We start from the raw sequence: 20,159 nt of genomic DNA on the forward strand, positions 1-20,159 counted from the left end.
CACCTATAACCCTTTGTATTAGGAGCACTACTAAGAAATACACACATTTGAGATCGAAACTGTAATGACCCAAAAATTCACGGACATTGGAAAAGTACATTATCGGGCCTCCGTCTTAGTAAATTGAGTTCGAAAATAATTATTAGAAATATTTACTAGACTAGTTGTGTGTTTAATTAGGTTTTAGATAGATGAATTTAGCTTAATTAAGAGTAATTAGTAAAAAAGATTAAATTACAATAGAAGTGAAAGTTTAATTATAGATTAAAATAAAATAAGAGGGACTAAATAGGTAAATAAGCCAATGGCTTAAGATTAGGCAACAAAACATGAAAAATCTTAGATTTTTCTTGATTTATATTATAAAAATATTATTAAATTAAAATATTATAAATTATATTAATTAAAATTAAGATAATATATTATAGGAAACAAATAAGATAAAGACAATTGTGTTGTGATAAAATAATACATGTGTAAAATATATAAAACACACTTGTAATAAAATAAAACATTTTCTTATAATTTAAGTAAAAGATATTTATGAATAAAATATTATTATATGATTATAATATATGATTATTATTATTATTATTAACTAATGCATAAAAGAAATAAAGTAAGTAAGTAAAACAAAAAGAAAAAGAAACAAAAGAAGAACAGAAAAGAAACAGAGAAAGAGACGAAAACAGGGGAAGAAAAAGGGAAAGAAAAGAAAGAGGGAAAATTGAGATTTTGAAGCTTGAAGTTTAATAGGTAAGCTAAATCAAGTCCTTTTCTCATAAATTTGATGTTTTTTGGAACCCTAGAGTGAAATACTCTTGGATTTAAGTTGAAAATTTGAAAGTTAATAGATTTTTGAGTAGGGTTTATGTTGAATAAATGATGGAATTGAGGTTTTATTTGATAGAATTTCTAGTTAGAGTTGATAAAAGGATTAAATATGCTGAAACTTTGGTAGTTAAATTTGAGTTTAGAAGAAATTTGAATAGAAATAGAGTGTGAATTAAATTAGAAAAGTAAATAAATTTAGTTAGGATTAAATTGGAATTAAAGTATAAATTAGATAGAAATTTTATTATTATTATAAATTAATGTTGTAATTGATGGTGTAAATTATTATCATTTTCGTAGCTAACAAGGAACTCGAGGCATCGGCACACAAAGGAAAGGAGAAGGTTATTAAGGAATAATCGAGCAAAATTCGGGTTTGTATTACTATAATTCAAATTATTTATTATTTGATGATAAATTTAAATTATGTGTATGGTAAGCATATGATAAGGTAAGTGACTTTATTGAATTGAATTTGGAAAAAAAAATTAAATTGAATGAGAAAAGTATGTGTTGGTATTGAACTGTGTTTAATTAGTGAATGGAAAAAGTATAATTGATATTGAAAATGAATTTTTTGAAATAAAAGTGAAAATTAGATTGTGAAATTTATATACCCTATTAACTAGTCGGGCTGAGTCGGATATAATTGGCATGCCATAGGATTTAGAAGAGTACGGGATTTATCGGCTTTGCCGATCAGGCACTTTATGTGTCGTATCTCAGGCACTTTATGTGTCGTATCAGACACCTCGTGTGTCGTTTCAGGCACTTATGTGTCGTATACTGATCATGTACTATGTACCGTTTTAGGCACAATGTGCCGTATTGGTGTGTTTGGGTTGGAATCCGTGTATCCGTCAAAGTCCAAATTGTTAATAGGGTGAATAATTGAAATAAGAAAATTTAAAATTGTGGATTGAAATTTGAGATTGAAAATGAAAGGCATGAATTTAATGTTTATGTAGTGATTGAAATTATTACATGTGATATGTGATTGAAATTGAAGAATAGCTAAAAATTGTATTGTTATTGTTAGTTAATGAAAGTTTATAAATTAATTGATATTTAAGAAATCGGATAGTTACATGCTTGGTAATTATAATTCTTTGTTGTTATTATAATTTGAATTATGGTAATACCACTGAGTATACAAAACTCAGCGTACGGTTGTTTCCGTGCGCAGGTTGAAAAGGGATCAGAGTCTCGGTTCAGCATCCAGGACAATCCCGACTCCGACATAAAGATTTTGGTGATGTTTTCTTCCTTTAAGAGAAAGTGGTATGTACATAAGAATTATAATAGTTATTTTGGTATGTTATATAGTTTTATTGTAAAGTAAGATATTATGTATTTTGATGATTATATTAGCAAATTGGTAGAAGTCCTTTATGGCATTGGTATCGAATTGAAATGACTTGATTAGTTTTATGTGTTAATTAGAAAAGATAATAGGATTTTTATTAAATAAGTTGTTATGTCAATATGTCAAGTAAGATTTAAGTATATAAATGCCTTGGTTGAAATACTGGAATTGGGTTGGTTATGTTTGAAATTTTGCAGGGGGTTGTATGTAAAAATAAGCAGAAATGCTGCCGAAATTTTTATAAAAAAAATGAATGAAGTCAATTAGTAAAATTTATATGAATTATTTGTAAATAGCTTGATATGTCATGAAATGTCTTGTAACCCTGTTTCGACGACGGTTTGGGGTTAGGGGGTGTTACAGAAACTATAACTTATGCTATTGGAATGGCCTCAGATCAGGAAAGCAAGCACAGCCAAACATCCGAAGCAGACCATAGTCAGGTTTAAGTTTGTGAAGTGCTTTATAAGGACTAACTTGATGCAGAACAGGAGTAGGTAGTCTATTGGTCAAGTAAACAGCATGGGCAAAGGCATAAAATTAAAATTTCAAAGGCATACCAGACTGAGCTAGAAGAGACAAGCCCATATAAACTATTTGTCTGTGCTTTCTTTCAGCAACCCTATTCTGCTCTGAGGTGTAGGGACAAGTGACCCTGTGTTGTAGACTAAGTCGAGAGAGCTTCTTTGACAAGACACGATATTCTCCCCTCCAGTCAGTTTGTAGCATTTTAACAGAATGACCAAATTGAACTTTAACCATCTGATAAAAATTTAAAAAACACTGCACCACCTCAGACTTGTTTTTGAGAAAATAAATCCAAGCGTATCTGCTATACATGTCAACAAAAGAAACGTAATAAGAGAAACCATTTGAAGTCATATGAGCTGGTCCTCATATGTCAGATACCACAAGTTCAAAAAGGAAAGAGTACATTGTATGTAAAGAAGGAAAAAGTAGCTTGTGAGCCTTGCCTAACTGATAAGCTGTACATATTCGAGGCAAACTACTTTGTTTGAAAAGAATTTTTCAAGATTTTAACACATGAGCAAATGCGATATGGCAAGGATGGCCAAGCTTGTTGTGCCACAAAGAAACAGATGAAATCTGAGCATTGTTCAGCAAAAATGAGCTAGGCTTTGAAGTAGAACTGGCAGTGTTGGGAGCAGACTTTGAAAACTAAAATCTGTATAAGCCCTTATGCATGTGGCCCTCTAGCAGAGTCATCCCTGTCTAAATGTCATTCACAAAACATAGAAACATGTGAAATTTAAAATAGACACTATTATCTTTAGCAAACTGACCCACTGAAATCAGATTCTTGCAAACTGTAGGAACATTTAAAACATTTTGAAGACGCGGGAGTCTGGAGCCAGCCAAGATAGTAGATGATCCTACATTAGCTATGGAAACCGACTCACCATTTCCCATAGTGACACGACTTGTTGTAACACCCCTTACCCGTATTCAACTCTGGAATAGGGTATGAGGCATTACTAGAACACTTACACATGTAAACGTATTAAACTGAGTTACAAAATTTCATTCAAATTTAAACTCTTCAAATTTTTAGCATGCTTTTATAATTCTTTATAACATATCCTCAAAATATTATATTCATAACAAATAGGGCCTACGAGACCCGATACTTACTTATGTAATTCAAAGCTCCATTTCCATTTTATTCAATTCACAATATTTCATGTTCACAATTCAAATTAATTTCTCAATCCAATATATATATTTCAATACCACACTCTCATACTATGAAACTTTATTTTCCCATATGAGCTTAAACCATGATCATCACATATCAAAGACAAATGTTCTTGACATTTCCATGACATAAACCGAATTAATCAATGCAACTCAATGATATAATCATCCATATATCATTATTATCATATATATATATCAAGACTAAATTTCTTATACATTTGGTCAATTGCTTTTCAAAACCGCAATAGTTCCTTCGGTACCAATACGTATTTACCATTCAATTTAACATTTACCGATTATAATCGGGCATATGACAATTATACACAATTATTTCCTACATTTTATTGTCCTCCTCCTCCTCTCCATTCCACATCCTTTATGTGTATATCACATTTAAACAACATTAACTATAATTTCTCTATTCACTAACATGTATATTCAAAGCTGTCTATTCGAGTCATAGTCACTAAATTATTTTTACCCGGAGCTACAGAACTCCAAATTAAGATCCATAAATTTTATCCGAAACTAGATTCACATATATTCTTACCATAAAATTTTCATAATTTTTGGTTTAGCCAAATAGTACAGTTTATTCTTTAAAGTTTCCCCTGTTTCACTGTTTGACAGTTCTGACCTCTCTTCACTAAAAATTAATTATCTCACTGTACAGAATTCGGATATAGTTTCCGTTTGTTTCTCATAAAAATAGATTCACTGATAATTCTAAACATATAAACTTTATCCCGTAATTATTTTTGTACAATTTTTTTTACAATTTTCCAAAGTCAAAACAGGGGATTCCAAACTCATTCTGACTCTATCTAATTAAACTTCAAATATCTCAAAATATATAACTCTTTTGCTTTTTCTATTTCTTTTATGTGAAAATAGACTCATTAAGCTTCAATTTCATATATTATTCAGCCTCTAATTAAATTTCCACCATTTTGGTGATTTTCAAAGTCACACAACTGTTGCTGTCTAAACTGTTTTGTTGCTAAATGTACTCTTTCATAATTTCATTTTTCACTTTCAATCACAATTCAATTCAAAATTCACTTTTCCATTTCTAAGTCGATATTCAATTCAGTTCCACACCTATATTCATTATTCAATTACACTTAGTCAATTTCCGTTGAACACTCGGAATATACATAGATACGTAGAGAATTAGCACATAAGTGCCACAATCGATATGTAGCCGGTTACCATCGATCGTGTAGAAGGTTACCATCGATACGTGGCCGGCTTACCACGATACGTGGCCGGTTACCACGATACGTGTCGGCTACCATCGATCGTAGCCGAAGCTTACCATCGATACGTGGCCGGAAGCTACCACCGATCAATAACACCGGAAATGTCCACGGGCTGCTCACACAAGCCGTCGTGTCTGCGCAACACATGCTAGATCACCCAGCACCGGGACTCACTGTAACACTGTAACATCGATCTCTAGTGACATGTCACTTGTATCCACTTCTATTCCTAAGTTCAACCGAATTTACACTTAACACTTTATTTTAAACACTTTATCACTTGAATAATTCATGAACAATTTTCCTTCCACATTCAATATTAATTCACATATCAAATATAATTCACAATTTATAAAAATATAACTATTATTTACACGTAACTTACTTTGATGCAATAATATAAAAATTTAGCAATTTAGTCTTTAACCTTTCCTTTTCTCCGGTCAAGGTCGATTCCACTTCTTTCTTGATCTATAATAACACATTTGACTTATTTAGTACTCACATTTATCAAAACAGTCCTTGACTCAAACTTTGGTAAAATTATAATTTTGCCCTAAACTTTTACATATTTACACTTTTGCCCCAAAGCTCGTAAATTAAACTTTATCCCTTATTCTTATGTATTATGACATGTTGAACATTTTTCCCTTCTATAGAAACATCAAATTCCAACTCTAACACTTACTTATGAACATTTAGTATTTTTATCGATTATGTCGTTTTACTCGTTTTCACTCAAAATCGCTTAGCAAAAGTTGCTTAACATAATTCTAAGCTTCATATTCTATCATGAAACATCAAAATTCACACTTTTCATCTATGGGTAATTTTTCGACATAAATTCTAGCTCGAATTAATGGTAGAGATAGCTTAAGCAAGTTATCGGGATGCTAAAAATACAAAGAACAAGAAAAGCGGGCTAGAACGGACTTACCATGAAGCTTGGAAGATGAACAAACCCTAGCCATGGTGTTCCCTTGCTACATACGGCCATGAAGAAAAGAATTGAAGAAGATGATAATTTATTTCATGCTATTTTGTCTTTATTCATTAATTAAGGCATTTTACCAAAATGCCCTTAAATAGCTTACTTACTAACCATGTCTATTTTTGTCCATAAATAACCAATGGTCTAATTACCATTTAAGGACCTCCAATTTAAAATTTCATAATAATTAGACACCTCTAACTTGTAGAACTCAACTTTTGCACTTTTTACAATTTAGTCCTTTTGACTAAATTGAGTGCCCAAACGTCGAAATTTTCGAACAAAATTTTTACAAAATAATTCCGTGAAATCGTAGACCATAAAAATATGAGAAAAATAATTTTTTTTCCTTGTCAGATTTGTGGTCCCGAAACCACTGTTCCGACTAGGCCCAAAATCGGGCTGTTACACTTGTACCTGTGTAAGGAGAAGCATTTGTGAGATTGGACATTTCACATGTAACATGATTCATTGCACCAGAATCAGGATACCAGGTCTGACCAGAGAGGAAGGGAGCAGGAGCTCGGGTAGGTGGTGGATGAGAAAACGAGCCACAACAATGAACCATGGATGAGCATGCGGTAGGAGAAGATGAAAAATCAGCATTGTGAACCTGATGATAGTTGACTGAAGGGTTTTGACTAACATCAGAAAAATTCTCATTAAACCTATGATAATAGGTCTGAACAACATGGCCGATCTTCCTACATAACTGACACTGTGGCCTAAAGTGAGGCCAGCCCTGACCAGTACCTCGAGTTCTCCCACGAGACCAGCCTCGGCCTAACCCACTTTGCCCTTGCTTAGAAGTCTGAGAATAAGCAAGTTTCGAACCGTCTGTGCTATCTTGATGTTTAGTAACCAAATTTGCTTGCAAAGGAACTTTTGCCAATAGAGCTAGTTGTCTTGCCTCACAGTCAATAAGCATATTAGTGAGCAAGTCCAGAGATATTGGAGTTGCAGAAGCAGGGACTCGGATAGAATCATACTCAACAGATAGTCCAGCCAAGGTAGCACTGATTTGTTCTCTCTCAGTTACCAAACTACCAACTGCCGTTAAGCTATCAGTGAGAGTCTTTACCTTGGCCAAATATTCTTTAATGGTGAGGTTAGCCTTCTTGATTGAGTACAAAGTATGATGCATACTCAAAATCTTGATACTAGATGTGGTACCAAACCTTCTTTCAATAGTGGTCCAGATATCAAAACTTGTCTTAGCTTTCGTTAGATGAACCAAGACTTCATCAGTAACAGTCGACAGAAGCCAAGAAGTTAGAAATTTATCCTATTTCCTATGAACAAGAAAAGCGGGATTCTCAACAAGTTGACCATCAACCCCTGCAAGAAAAGAAGGAGGGACAGAAACCATGCCCAGCACAAACCCTTCAAGACTATAGCCTTCAAGAATCAACATAAGTTGATGCTTCCACAACAAAAAAATATGCTCAGCAAGTTTGATCATATCATGTTTGGCAAAGTAATAAACTGTTGATGAACCACCACTGCCAAGGCCCTGCGAATGGACTGCTTCGCCAGTATTGGAAGAGTGACGCGGTGTATCAAACCCTGGTACTGCCTCAGTGGCCATGAACAGAGAAGAAAATAAGGAAAAAAAAGCGTTATATAAAAAAAATTGGCTCTTGATACCATGTTAACAATTCAACAATAAAGAAGTAGTGAATTATTCTCAATTAATTTCTCAAACCAATGTCATGTATTTAATACACGTAAAACAACTAACTGAAGTTATTAACAACTTGCTAACTAACATTAACTAACAGTAATTGTAAACAGTTATTCCTAACACTATTATATGTACGAAACTATAACTTGGTAGTCTATCTTTGAAATTGCATGCAGAAATATGGCGATTTCTATGGAAAAGAAAATCGTGGCATTATGCATTTGTGCAATGGTGGTGAGCTCATTCTTGATTGGAAATGCAACATCAACACCAACAACAACACCAACATTTGAAGAGGAAAAACATGCAGTTGCATGCAGTCGAGGACATCGCCTACCACCTCCCAATCCTTCTTCTGATAGAGGTTGCGAAGCATCCAACAGATGCCGAACCACACCACCCTAGAAATGAACAACTTTATTCCTTATCATTGTCTTTACTATCTATTTGCCTATGTTTATTTTTATTTATATCATGGAATAAATAATATGAATAAACTAATTTACTATTTGAAGTGCGTCTTTTTATAAGGATTTTTTTCTTCTTTTTTCTTTCTTTTATGCAAAGTGTGGACTTAAATTCAAATTTATTAAATTATTTTTCAAAGATATTAAAGAATCTAAAATTTCAAATTTTAAAATTCTGTTAACCAATTTCTTTTATTTGAAAATTCAGATCTGGAGTCCATTAATACGTTGCTAGTGAAAATTGCAACGGTTTGGCGCTTGGGCAGCGTTTTTATAGTGTTTTACCTTGTTTTTTACTTGGGCCTAAGCAATGGGTTTTGGGTAGTGGCCTCCAGGCAGGTTTGGCGTCCTAAAACCTGCCGAGAAAATGCACACATACCTCGTATATAATATATTTTAGGTTGTTTTTCGTGCAATACATGGATTGATTGTTTCAATTAATTAGAAGAGAATTTAATTTTAATTTAATACTGATGAATTATAATAACAGAACAAAGTCTAAACAACAAATGCAACAAGTACAACTTGAACCTAGGCCACATCTAGAGCGATGAATACCCTGAACCATCAAGCCATCATATGGGTTCAATTCAAATACTATTATTTTAGTACATATAATAAATAATGAAATATGTGACCTGAATCTAATTAATAATATATGAAATATGTACGATATTTAAATTTTTAAAAATAGATTAAATTGTTTATCATTGTGTTTTCATCAATCTTGAGTCAATATCGAGTTAACTTGTGACATCACCTCAATCAAATATATTATCAAATATATACAATTGATGGAGGTGATAAAGCATACACAATAAAATTAAAATGAAAAAAATTCAAAATAAAGCTTTAATAGTAAGTTAAAGGTTTTACTACTATATAATTGATGCGGATTTGAATATCATCATATGCATATTTTTATTTATTTATTTTTAAATAGAAAGACTAAAGTATGTAGAATAATGTAACTTATTTTAATCACAAATAAATATTTTTGTAATTTTCTTAATCGAGTTAAGAATCGATTGATGGGTGATACCAACTCAATAAAAACTTAATAGATAATAAAATGATTAAACGACTTCTTCTCGATAACTAAAAACAAAATAAAATCAAATCTAAACTTAAAGGAATTCATTAATTATCTCAAACAATTAATTTTTATTTTGAAGTGAAATTCATTAATTAGAAGAAGAAAGCGGCTAGATAAAACAATTTTCTTTTTAATCTCCAAACAATTAATTAAACATTAGTAGTGAAAAAAAATCCATGAAAATCAATAAAAAAGGGTTAAAGATAATCTTTTTCCATAAATTGTTGTAAGTTTATAATAAATTTCTAAATAGGGTTTCGAAAGTTCAAAATTTTCTTCATTGCGGTGGCAGAATGTAATAGGAGCTCGTGGGCCTTCATACCAGAAATTTGAAAAATTATAATTAATTATGCTTTCAAAACTTTAAAATTTAATTTAAACTTATAAAAATTTGAAAAAGTTTTTTTAAAACTTTAATTAGAAGTGCAAAATTTTTAAAATTTTAATTTATCTCTTCGAATTTAATGATACGTTTCACTATTGCTTTGTTATTATTGTTATGCTAATTTATGGTTTTGTAAAGTTTTAATTTAATGATAAAATGGGAGTCTTAAAACTTTTGAAAGTTGCATCACTAGACTTTTATCATTTACCGATTTGACTTAATTTTAGTTTGGATTTAATTCAATTATGTGTTGTTTGTCTATATGAAATGAATGTATATAGTTTAGTAATTTGTCAAACATAGATGCAAATTTTGTAAGAGGTGGTGAACTCCCCACTAAGGAAGGACTTGTTGGGCGAAGTGTTGGAGATGTAACCAATTGATGTGAAAGGAAAGGAGTTGAAGTTTTAGAGTTTGATTGGCAAATTGCCGACTAAATTGAAGAAGGGAAAAAAAGAAGTGTAGAAGTTGAAAAGATTGCTTCCAATTTGGTTTTTTTAGATCTTTACTTTTAAATCACAATCATTTCCAAATGGATATTATATATAGTTAGATCAATTTTCATATTTTTTTTACAACTTCTATGATGGTGATTTTATCGTTTTACCAAATTCCATGCTTATTGATTTTGCAACGTAATCTTTTTCACCATATCATTTATGGTCATTTTTTTTAAATTTTTAATGATAATTGAACAAGTTTTTTTCATTTTATTGACACATAGTTTTGATAACTTTTTTTACCTTGAATCTTGAATTCAGAACCTTAAATTTTAAACCCTGAATCTCGAACCCCAAACTTAAAATTTCTCATTAGCTTTGATGATATTTTTGCCCGATGTTAATTTTAAAAACTTAAAATAGGTTAAAATGAAATAAAATTCTTTGAACTTCGTTTTTAGCAACTAAAATGACACGGATTCAAATATATTTGAATGTATTTTTTATTTGAAGGTCGAGAAAAATTATACTTAGAGTAATTACTAATTCTTACATTTTTATACAAAATAAAAGCATACAATACACAATGTTAAACTTAAGATCTAATTTAAGGAATAATAGTTTCATAGCTACATAAAACCAATATTAATTTATGAATATGAATTATTCAGGTATAAAAAAATATACAAATATAAAATCTTTTAAATATGATTATATCATATACAAATGAACAAGGGTAAAATGATGTTTGAACCGTTAAACAAAAGAATTTGCGGAGGAAAAGCAAAGGGTTTTTTTTTCTGTGTGTGTAAAATTTAACCAAAAAGCATGCTAATATGACCATTCTTTGTCTTTAATCCAGGGATTGGTTCAGAAGTTGAAGTTCATTGCCATCTAGAAATTCAACATGACTGACTTGAATCATAAGAACATTCAGAGACGGTAGAATTGACATTAATCTACTCCCCACAACTAAAGCAATACCAATATTTGAATACAAACCATAACTCGGTCCATTTATGCTATCTTTAATAGGTTTATATTCGAATTTATTTTACTTCAAAATAAAATAATAATAGTAATATTCCCAATTTTAGTGCCAGTTTGAGTTTGAAAACAACCTTTTAATCCATATATTCATAACAAATGACAAAAGAATGTGAGCTAGCACAACCCCAATAATTGACATTGGACATCTGTGTTCATCCTCTGCAGTTTTGTGGTTGGCTGTTAATTAAAGACTCCCACTTTCCTCTCAACATTCTCTTTTAAGTTCCATAAATCAAGTTTTGTCTTTATTTTGGAGCATTGATCATTGATGTGGTGGCCACCTCATTTTAAGCATTGCCTAATGGTTACAATAAATGCTCATACAACAGACTTCTACTCTATCCGTCTAATTCTGAGTAAAAACGTAACATATATACACAAGGGTAGTGCCAACGTTACTCTTTACCCATTGGATGCCATTTAGTACTTCCTTAGCTTCGCCTGATGATGCCTAAAATATTCTTGCCATTTCTAGTTAAACTGAACCGTAAAGTGTCCTTGGCAAAAAGTTTTGCTTCTTGCTTGTGGACCAAGTATTTATTCCAAAGGATGTAGGGGACCATGGTTATTGCTAAAGAGGGGCAGGGGTCCTACGGAATAGTGGACTACTATCTTTTGATGACAAGACGGTATCAAAGATACTAAATCCAAGCTTTGCTCAAAGCACTTGTTAGGATGTTTATATGGATGGAACAAAGCATGCGCATATTCACGATTATATTTTCATAATTGCTCGCTAATCAAATATGACTTACAATATATCTCGCAATCCATATGGTATTAACCCAACTTCAGAAAATTACCCAACAAAAAAACAAACGATGGTCATTATCTTGAGAGTGATGTGGCTAATAAACCATGAGATTTATATAATTTCCTTCATGGAAATGGAAAAATACTTGTATATGGTCAAATTGTTACTGATCATTATCAGGAGATTCCCAACTTTATTTTGTCGCAATCTTCCTTGATATATCCAAATGCAAATCTTCACGGGTGTCCTTAAAATCCAGAAAATAAAGAGCTTGTTTGCGCTGCCCTTTAGTTTACTACCTTTTCAGTTATTTGAACCTCACAATAATGTCTTACATTCACTTTTTTTTCCTGGCATCAATACCACAGTCCTATAATTAATTGGACCAATTTTTTCACTGTCCTGAATCTTGTGGAAGGAGATAAGAAAGAAGAAAACGAATGAAATTTATTATGTTTTCTAGATTTTTTTATTTTTGATGTTCGAACATTGGTACAGCTAAATCCTTTAAAAAAAATTGAAAAATTAAAGCAAATAAACAAACATAAAGAAAAGGTCGGTTTTTTTTTTATGTGTTCTTCCAGGCATAAATCAACAACGAGAATTCAACCTTATCTTCATCTTTGTGCACCCACTTCTCCTCCAACCAAAGCCGGCTATCCAATCCACTTCTTGTCCTAAACATGAAAACGGCTGAACCGGCGGCAGGATTGAAGAACCAGTCATGCACATCCCACATCAAATCAACCAGCAATCCATCAACAAATATCGTCTGGTTTCCTCTAAAATTCCATTGCAGTCTCTTGACCCGAATCACCGTCTTGTTATCGATACAAACCGACAGAACCGGATGCTTTAGGTCTCCGTGTTCTCCGCTACATCTTATCAAAATATCATGTGAAATGCCTGTATCACAAAACTGAGCCTTGGTGGAATAAAGGGTATTGCCTGAACAATGTTCTTGTCGAGAAACTAGGGAGGATTTTGCTACTGGGATTGTGCTTGTGAACCTCTTGTTGATTTCTTCTTCGGCCGTATCACCTAAAATGAGGCCTATCTCTGAATCAACCGTGACTATGACATAGAACCCATTAACCGGTTCAGGCCCTGCATTATACTTAGCGGCTGAAAGATCCCAAAAGATTTCTATATTTGAATGGTCGGATTCGATCGCTTTGCTGCCTTTCATTTTCCTGAAAAACCTCAAATTGGTGTTGAGCTTGAAACAGGGCCAAGGGTCGTGGTTGAAGTTGATGCTTAGGCCTTGACCCGTTTGATTCTTGCACCAACTGACTTTGATCAAGTACTGCTTATTCTGGGATGATAGAAAGACTTTGTAAGTGGCGGCGACTGCGTTCTGGACTGAAGGGACAAGGCTTGGAGTGATACAAGCATTGGTTGAATAGCTAGAACATGAAGGATGAGAAACATTTACTGCGGTTTCGTTGAAACAAGATATGATGTTTCTCATGCTGCCGCTTAATAATACAGTATTAAAGATTGATATATCAAATCAAAAGCTTGTTTCTTCTTGGGGATTCGTGAGAGAGAAAGCAAGATCCGAAGGTTTGGAGAGATGGGTCTTTCTCTTTTGGCTTGTCCTAAGCAAATATGAAAATGTTAGAAAACTGGACAAGGTTGGTACTTTTTTGAACTGTCTCTCCCTGCTTTCGATTTTTCTAAAGAAGAAGTTTATGTCAATGGAAATACAAAATAACAGGAAGACAGGCAACAGCAGGGAATTCAGGTTATCTGACAAATCTGTAATAAATATGAATCTACTGTATGGCACGAATGCAAGTAAAGAAAAATAATTACAACACAATCCGATATGAAATAATAATTTAAATATAAAATTTTCTATAAAAACAATTATTAAAAATTATGTAAATATGATATTTTAAATACAATTATAACCCTTTAAAAAAATAAGAACATGACATGAGTCGAATCGAGTTTTAGCTGATTGAATACCAGCACTTAATTTTGTGACGTGATCATGGATGCTTTTAATTCCTTAACTATGCTTTTTGTTAATATATATATATATATATAAATCTGCACCCATTTATGTAACATGAGAAACTCGATATATATATATATATATATAAGTACTTTTATTAATTAAATAATTGTGAGAGTGAATATTTGACCCCACCAAATGAATTTATAGCCTCTACGGCTGCTTGTAACACATCTATGATTAAAAGCAACTAAAACTTTTCTTCTAATTTCCTCTTAATTATTTGAATGTATTTTGCCCATTTTATTTAGTTTCGTGGTCTGATCAACTAAAGATTTTTAGTTTCTTATTAACTCTTAACTTGATAGCTTATTTTATTATTTGCAACTATCATTTTATATTAATATTTATATCTTTTATAATTAAATATTTTTCAACTCTTTTAAGAGAATTATTTTATCGTTTGCTTAAGAGGTAGAGTTTGGAGAAAAATTATATGAAAAATATTAGTCATAAATATACAATTTTCTTAAACTAAAGCTGACACCCAAGCTGGCATTATATATTTTCTACCTAAAATCTTAGTAAAAGAAAACTCTTTACAAAAAGTGAAACGTCATACAGGAATTGGGTTTAATCTAATTAAATCATGATTTCATTTTTCAAAAAATTAATTCCAATTTAATATTTACTTCATGACTTTTTATACTAAAAAAACCCTATTAATTACTATAATTTCTGATCCTCATAACATTTTATGATCGTTTGTTTCATCGGTCCGTTATATCATCATTCACTTACAATAATCCATGCTCATTAATTGGGCACTTAATTTATTATGTTTTCCCTTTTTTTTTTGGTTTAATCTTCCAGTTTTGAGAGATACAGTTCAAGGCATAACTTTAATCTTCGTTTGGCTTCTAGAACAGTATAAATCCAAACCATTTTATATATATATATATATATTTATTATTTGCTACATGAAGCAATTGTTAAGCTAAAGCTGTAATTTTCACGTAAAACGCAAAGCACTGAGTACCTAATTCACAAATTTAACAAACGTAAGAGCACCAAAGCAGAAAAAGAAAAAAGGAGCAATGGAATCCACATTAATAAGTGAAAATGGAACAAATGATCGGTCCAATTAGTATTCATTTTTCACAATCATCAACATCTAGGGTTAATTGAAATTACTGCTTACAGTTTTTTCTCTTTAAAAAAGAGTATTTTCCTTGATGAATTTTTACGTAATCTCTTATTAATTTCAACCTATAATCCGACAAAATATTGAACCAATCAAAACTGAAATATATGATAACTTCAACCGGACCATTTAATCACAAATCGGTAGTTGTTGTAAGCAATGTTTACAGAATCGCTGTCCTTTGTTTCGAATGTCCAGAGTTGACTATTGTTAGAATGTTAGTTTGAGACAGCTCCAGCACATGAATATTAATAGAGGAGCTACCTAGATTCTAAAATTTACTGATTGCATGCATGGTTAGAAAACTTGGAAGAAATTACAAAACACACCTGGTTTAAAATGCCACCTCATTTGTTAAATATATACTATATGGTAGCTTCTTGGCAGTACATATTTCCTTGTTGATGGAAATAAAATAAAATAAAGTATTGAGCAATGACTACACTGTTAATATTATATGCCCATTTCTTGCCTACTTTGTGAAAAGATTTATCTACTTGCTCACGTTTCCTACATGTTCTTGTACCAAAATCCACATTCTTATACATCCCCAGATTTTCATACGTATACACTCAATGTTGCAAATCTTCTTTCATCTCACCTACATATATACATGTATTGAGTACATAAATTCATATCCAACACACACTTACAAATCCAAATAACATAAATTATAATGCATTTTAAGTGAAGAAATTCATTCCAAAAATTAAGATGCAATACAGACATTATATATATATATATAGCTAGTTATTGATCAAAAGTAACTTTAATAATTAGGTATAAGTTTCATGTTTTATGTACAATTTCTGCCATATATAAATGATAATGCTGAACGTGTTAAGCGGGATCTCAATTCGTAATCATCCTTAGTTCAATGGTGGGGAAGTGTTGTCGAAGATATTGTTGTACATTTTAAGCCCACAAAAATGTTAAAATAAGTTTTACATAAGAAGATTGCAAAAAGTCGTTATTACATGCTTGTATATAAAGCGAAATTATACTTACTGTCATATCCATCGAAATCCTTCAAATCTCCCCTCCATATCTCATTATGGCTGTCCCTTTTCCTTTAAAATGATTTTATATTTGCTAGATTTCGACTTCCCATTAGGTAAATCATCAGATAAATACGAGTCATTCAGTTAAATTATTATGCATAATGAATGTTGCAACATCATTGTAAATTTACAGTGATCAATGGTATAGACAACTGGATAAGAACTTTGCACATAATGAAATTATTTTGAAAGAGAGTGCGGGAGGAAGTGAGACTACATAGAAAGATTCAACAAAAAAATCCCATTTTTAATGGCTATGGATCATAAATGAGGCGATGGAAACAAGTATGATAGCGAGACAAAGAAGCTTTTCATTCAATGTACGCGTGAGAGTGAAATGTGTGCACGGCTTTGCCTAAACACAAATTCAAGGGATTAAAAGGACCTTCAAATGCGAGATGATTCATCATCCACTTAACCCTTAAGGTAACTTTCTTCGTATTTTTTCCCTTATTGAGTTCTGCTCGTCGCAATATGTATCAACTTATGCAGTTAGGTAGCACAAGTATATGATTCAGTACTGACATGTGGTTAAAGTCCTTTACTTTTGCAACTATCATTATAATGGGCAAAACCCTTTCTGTTTCTTTCCTCCGCCCCCAAGCTCTACCAGCCTACTAGACAATGACGCAAGGAAATAAACACAAACACGACATGAATTGTCCAGTCTAGTACCAGGTAAGCCATTGCTTTTGTATGCCTGTCTAGCACTTAAGGTGAACCAGCAAGAAAGATCGTCTCAACTGGCTCTCTCTATATCCTATTCATTTTTTTTGTTTAAACATCTACGATCATGTATATTTCCCTAAACACTAGCTTTTTTTTTGTTTAAACATCCACGATCATGTATATTTCCCTAAACACTAGCTTATTAAGGCGGTGAAACGTAAAAAGGTTATAACTGATTCTCAAAAACCACCCCAAGGCTATTTTTTTTTTTTGTCTCATTTCTCAAATTCAACCACATTGATTGACATAAAATGACACGAGGTTAGACCCTGTTCTTCATTTTAGAAAATAATCAGCCACAGCAACCAGCAGATAAATCAGGGAACTGAATCCCATGTGCTACAAAAGACAACATATCCAGAAGTGAACTCTCACAATGAATAACATCCAATACTTTCCTCTAATTGTTTTTCACGGTTTTACCTATCCTCCATGATAGGGTTTCTAAAAAGTTTCTAATATCTCAAGCTCAATGCTACTTAGAGATTCTAACAAATTGTTAGTCAATAATCATTTTTAAAGTTATCAAGTTTTAAGCAGAAAATGGATTTTGAATGTGTGAAAGCCTTCTCTTTTGCCCTACCACCAAGGAAAAGCAGGTGAATTACATCTATCAACCCCCCTCCCCCCCAAAAAAAGAGAAAATACTACATCCAGATTATTCATCTATCATCTTACAATGCAATCTGCCATAACTAATACTGGAAGCACAAAAACAAGCACAGCTAACAAAACTTACCTAACAATCACCAATACTTATTTGATAGAACTCCATGTACAGCATTCCTAACTAGCAACATTGAAACATATTAAGAAAAACAGTATGAACGACCAAATGGGTATCCTGACCTCTTTTCTTTGTAATGCTAATCATATTAATGAAAATTTCAATTTTTAGCTACATCATATTCCCTCAAGGACAAACCTTAAATGCCTAGGCAATGAAAATTGGGATGCCAAGAAATTTGCAAGGAATCTTTCACGATGTAGTCAAATTACCAGACCACAATCACAAGAATCGTGTATAAGGTAATACTGAGCATGTATGTAGCAGCAATAAAATGATAAATAGATCAACAATATTGGGCTGAAGAGAAGAATTCAAATGTAATTTGGATTCAATATCACTACACCAAAGGTAAATAATTTACTATAAGATTTTGAAAAAGAAAAAAAAAACAACCGGATGAAAAGGTGATTCCAGAAACAATTCTATTTAGATTCAACCAACTAGAAGACAACTTAGTATTTGCTCTATTACACTGTTTAGATGCAGCCATGATTTACAACCAAGGAGAATTCCTTTTAGGCCCAAGGTTGAGCAACTTACAAAATAAAAAGACTAAGTATTGGAATAACTCAGAATTTTTTTAAACCCCCCACATAGGATTAAAATTTCCCAAATGCAAAATACAAGTTTTTTAGTGCCTCATGACCTTTTATTGTTCCATGGTCAACTCAAACTTCCAAACAAATGACTAAGCTTTAAAATCAAGTATACCATCCTCATTTCACAAAGACAAACATCTATATTACAGCATTTGCCAACTTCAAGCCAATAAAAATAAAAATTCTTAAAATATGAGGACAATAATGTCGGCAACACCAACATTTATTTCATTTTTATAGATCAATTTGAAGCACTATCCACTACTCATCAACATAAACATAACAAGAAGGTCAAAATTGGATGCCATGATGGATTTATTTTGTATTCAGATGATTAGTAGTACACTAGTACTTTAAGCAAAGAAACCATCCATTGAATGTAAATTAAAATCATTAAAAACAGAGAAGATTACAAGAGTCACTTACACCCACCAACTAATTAAATGTAGGTCAATAAAACACATTCAGCCAATTGATTCCCTGAAAAGCTGAGTTCTGAATTATAGAATGAAGTAAGCAGCACTGCCACTCTGAAAGAAGTAAACTCAACCTCTACAAGCGCTTGCTACTAGATGGGACTGATATAGTTAGCAAATCGACCTGTCATCCGCAAAAAGACATATCATAGATAAAAGTCGTGCATATTTATACATATAACAAAGAGTGAGTTCATTACCTGCCAAGTGATTTTAAAATGATGACAATATCTATTAACCAGACAGTAAAAGCATACATTATCCCACATTTTACCTTTATGCTTCTAAGAAATGCTGGTTGTCTACCTATGACAACAGATACCAGACAGAAAATTTCCATTTCCCTCACCACATTAGCAACTTTAGGAGTGAAATGTCCCCCAATTACACCGAAAGTACTGAATAAACTGATTAAGTATCTTCCACTAAAACAATAATTATACACAAAGCTTAATCCAAAGAACAAATTCTTGAATGCACTGCCTCATTGCTTCTAAAGTGCTAATAAGCTGAGCTTTGAATATATGACCCATTGGTTAAAATTTAACAGGGTTCCCAACGAGGATAACTGTTGGCGACTGCTGAGTGGCTTAAAGGTACATAAGCATGTAAGCAAAAACTGCAGCTAAACTCTAGTTGAAATTGTGGGATTTTCAGCAAGTACTAGCTCCATAGAATGAGGAATGAACAGCGGTTGAACCAGATATCAAAGCTTGAAGTTTTTGGATTAAAATATCTAATCAAATCATGATCTCTGAGCAAGCACGATGCGTAAAAACAGAGTGCCTAAACCGAAAATTGTAAGAAAATTGTAAGAAAAAACAAAAACTGGAAATACCTTCAGCACAACTATTAGCATCGGAAGGAAGCTTGGAAACAAGGCAAGCCGATGCAACCGCACTGTGAAGTGGTTGAAGAGTGCTTAGTTCTCGTCGAACGAACCTTAAAGAGATAACTCAAAAGAAACCAAAATTAAACAACGAGCACGTAAAGAAAAACCCATCATTCTAGTAGCAAAGAAGCATAAAGGGAATAAAAAAAGTACCGAGAAAGAGAGGGAGGAGAAATCCGGGTCTGATGAAGACTGAAATTGGATCGAAGTGAAGAACTTGGAACTGAAAATGGGATTTTGGTTCTTGCTTTTGTCGATGTTGTTGCTGTTCGGAGAATTGGACGAAGAAAAGAAGATCTCGATGCAATTGTAGCTGCCATTTCTTTGTTGTTTGGAACCCAGATAACAGTGAAAAGCCTCTGCAAAACCCTGCCTCCTAGTAAACCACTAAACCAGT

General features: G+C 32.3%; 2 protein-coding genes and 2 long non-coding RNA genes across 4 annotated transcripts; 1 reads left to right on the top strand and 3 right to left on the bottom strand.

Moving 5' to 3' along the window:
- The first annotated feature begins 634 nt into the window (after positions 1-634).
- LOC105765982 (uncharacterized) lies at positions 635-2,200 on the top strand. Its single transcript, XR_001124937.2, has 3 exons — positions 635-756; positions 1,135-1,208; positions 2,021-2,200. It is a non-coding gene; the product is annotated as an uncharacterized LOC105765982 (long non-coding RNA).
- Positions 2,201-2,939: 739 nt separating this feature from the next.
- Positions 2,940-6,474, bottom strand: LOC128041269 (uncharacterized). The gene is made up of 2 exons (XR_008196008.1): positions 6,119-6,474; positions 2,940-3,433 (listed from the first exon to the last, which is right to left on the bottom strand). It is a non-coding gene; the product is annotated as an uncharacterized LOC128041269 (long non-coding RNA).
- Positions 6,475-12,477: 6,003 nt separating this feature from the next.
- Positions 12,478-13,804, bottom strand: LOC105771395 (uncharacterized). Its single transcript, XM_012592844.2, has one exon. It carries the CDS (start codon positions 13,517-13,519, stop codon positions 12,617-12,619), a length of 903 nt encoding a protein of 300 aa, XP_012448298.1. The 5' UTR covers positions 13,520-13,804; the 3' UTR covers positions 12,478-12,616.
- Positions 13,805-18,691: 4,887 nt separating this feature from the next.
- Positions 18,692-20,159, bottom strand: LOC105770964 (uncharacterized). Its single transcript, XM_012592346.2, has 3 exons — positions 19,916-20,159; positions 19,709-19,812; positions 18,692-18,994 (listed from the first exon to the last, which is right to left on the bottom strand). The coding sequence occupies exons 1-3, from the start codon at positions 20,080-20,082 to the stop codon at positions 18,963-18,965; spliced, it is 303 nt and encodes a 100-aa protein (XP_012447800.1). The 5' UTR covers positions 20,083-20,159; the 3' UTR covers positions 18,692-18,962.

Source organism: Gossypium raimondii, chromosome 5 (genome assembly GCF_025698545.1).
Source record: "Gossypium raimondii isolate GPD5lz chromosome 5, ASM2569854v1, whole genome shotgun sequence".
Classification (NCBI taxonomy): Eukaryota; Viridiplantae; Streptophyta; class Magnoliopsida; order Malvales; family Malvaceae; genus Gossypium; species Gossypium raimondii.

What these genes read in the sequence shown, in the direction of transcription:
- LOC105771395 (XM_012592844.2), bottom strand. Translation starts at nt 13,519, where the DNA reads ATGAGAAACATCATATCTTGTTTCAACGAAACCGCAGTAAATGTTTCT.
- LOC105770964 (XM_012592346.2), bottom strand. Translation starts at nt 20,082, where the DNA reads ATGGCAGCTACAATTGCATCGAGATCTTCTTTTCTTCGTCCAATTCTC. An exon ending in TCTCCTCCCTCTCTTTCTCG is followed by an intron (nt 19,813 to 19,915) that starts GTACTTTTTTTA and finishes TATCTCTTTAAG; the next exon opens with GTTCGTTCGACGAGAACTAA. An exon ending in TGCTAATAGTTGTGCTGAAG is followed by an intron (nt 18,995 to 19,708) that starts GTATTTCCAGTT and finishes TGCGGATGACAG; the next exon opens with GTCGATTTGCTAACTATATC.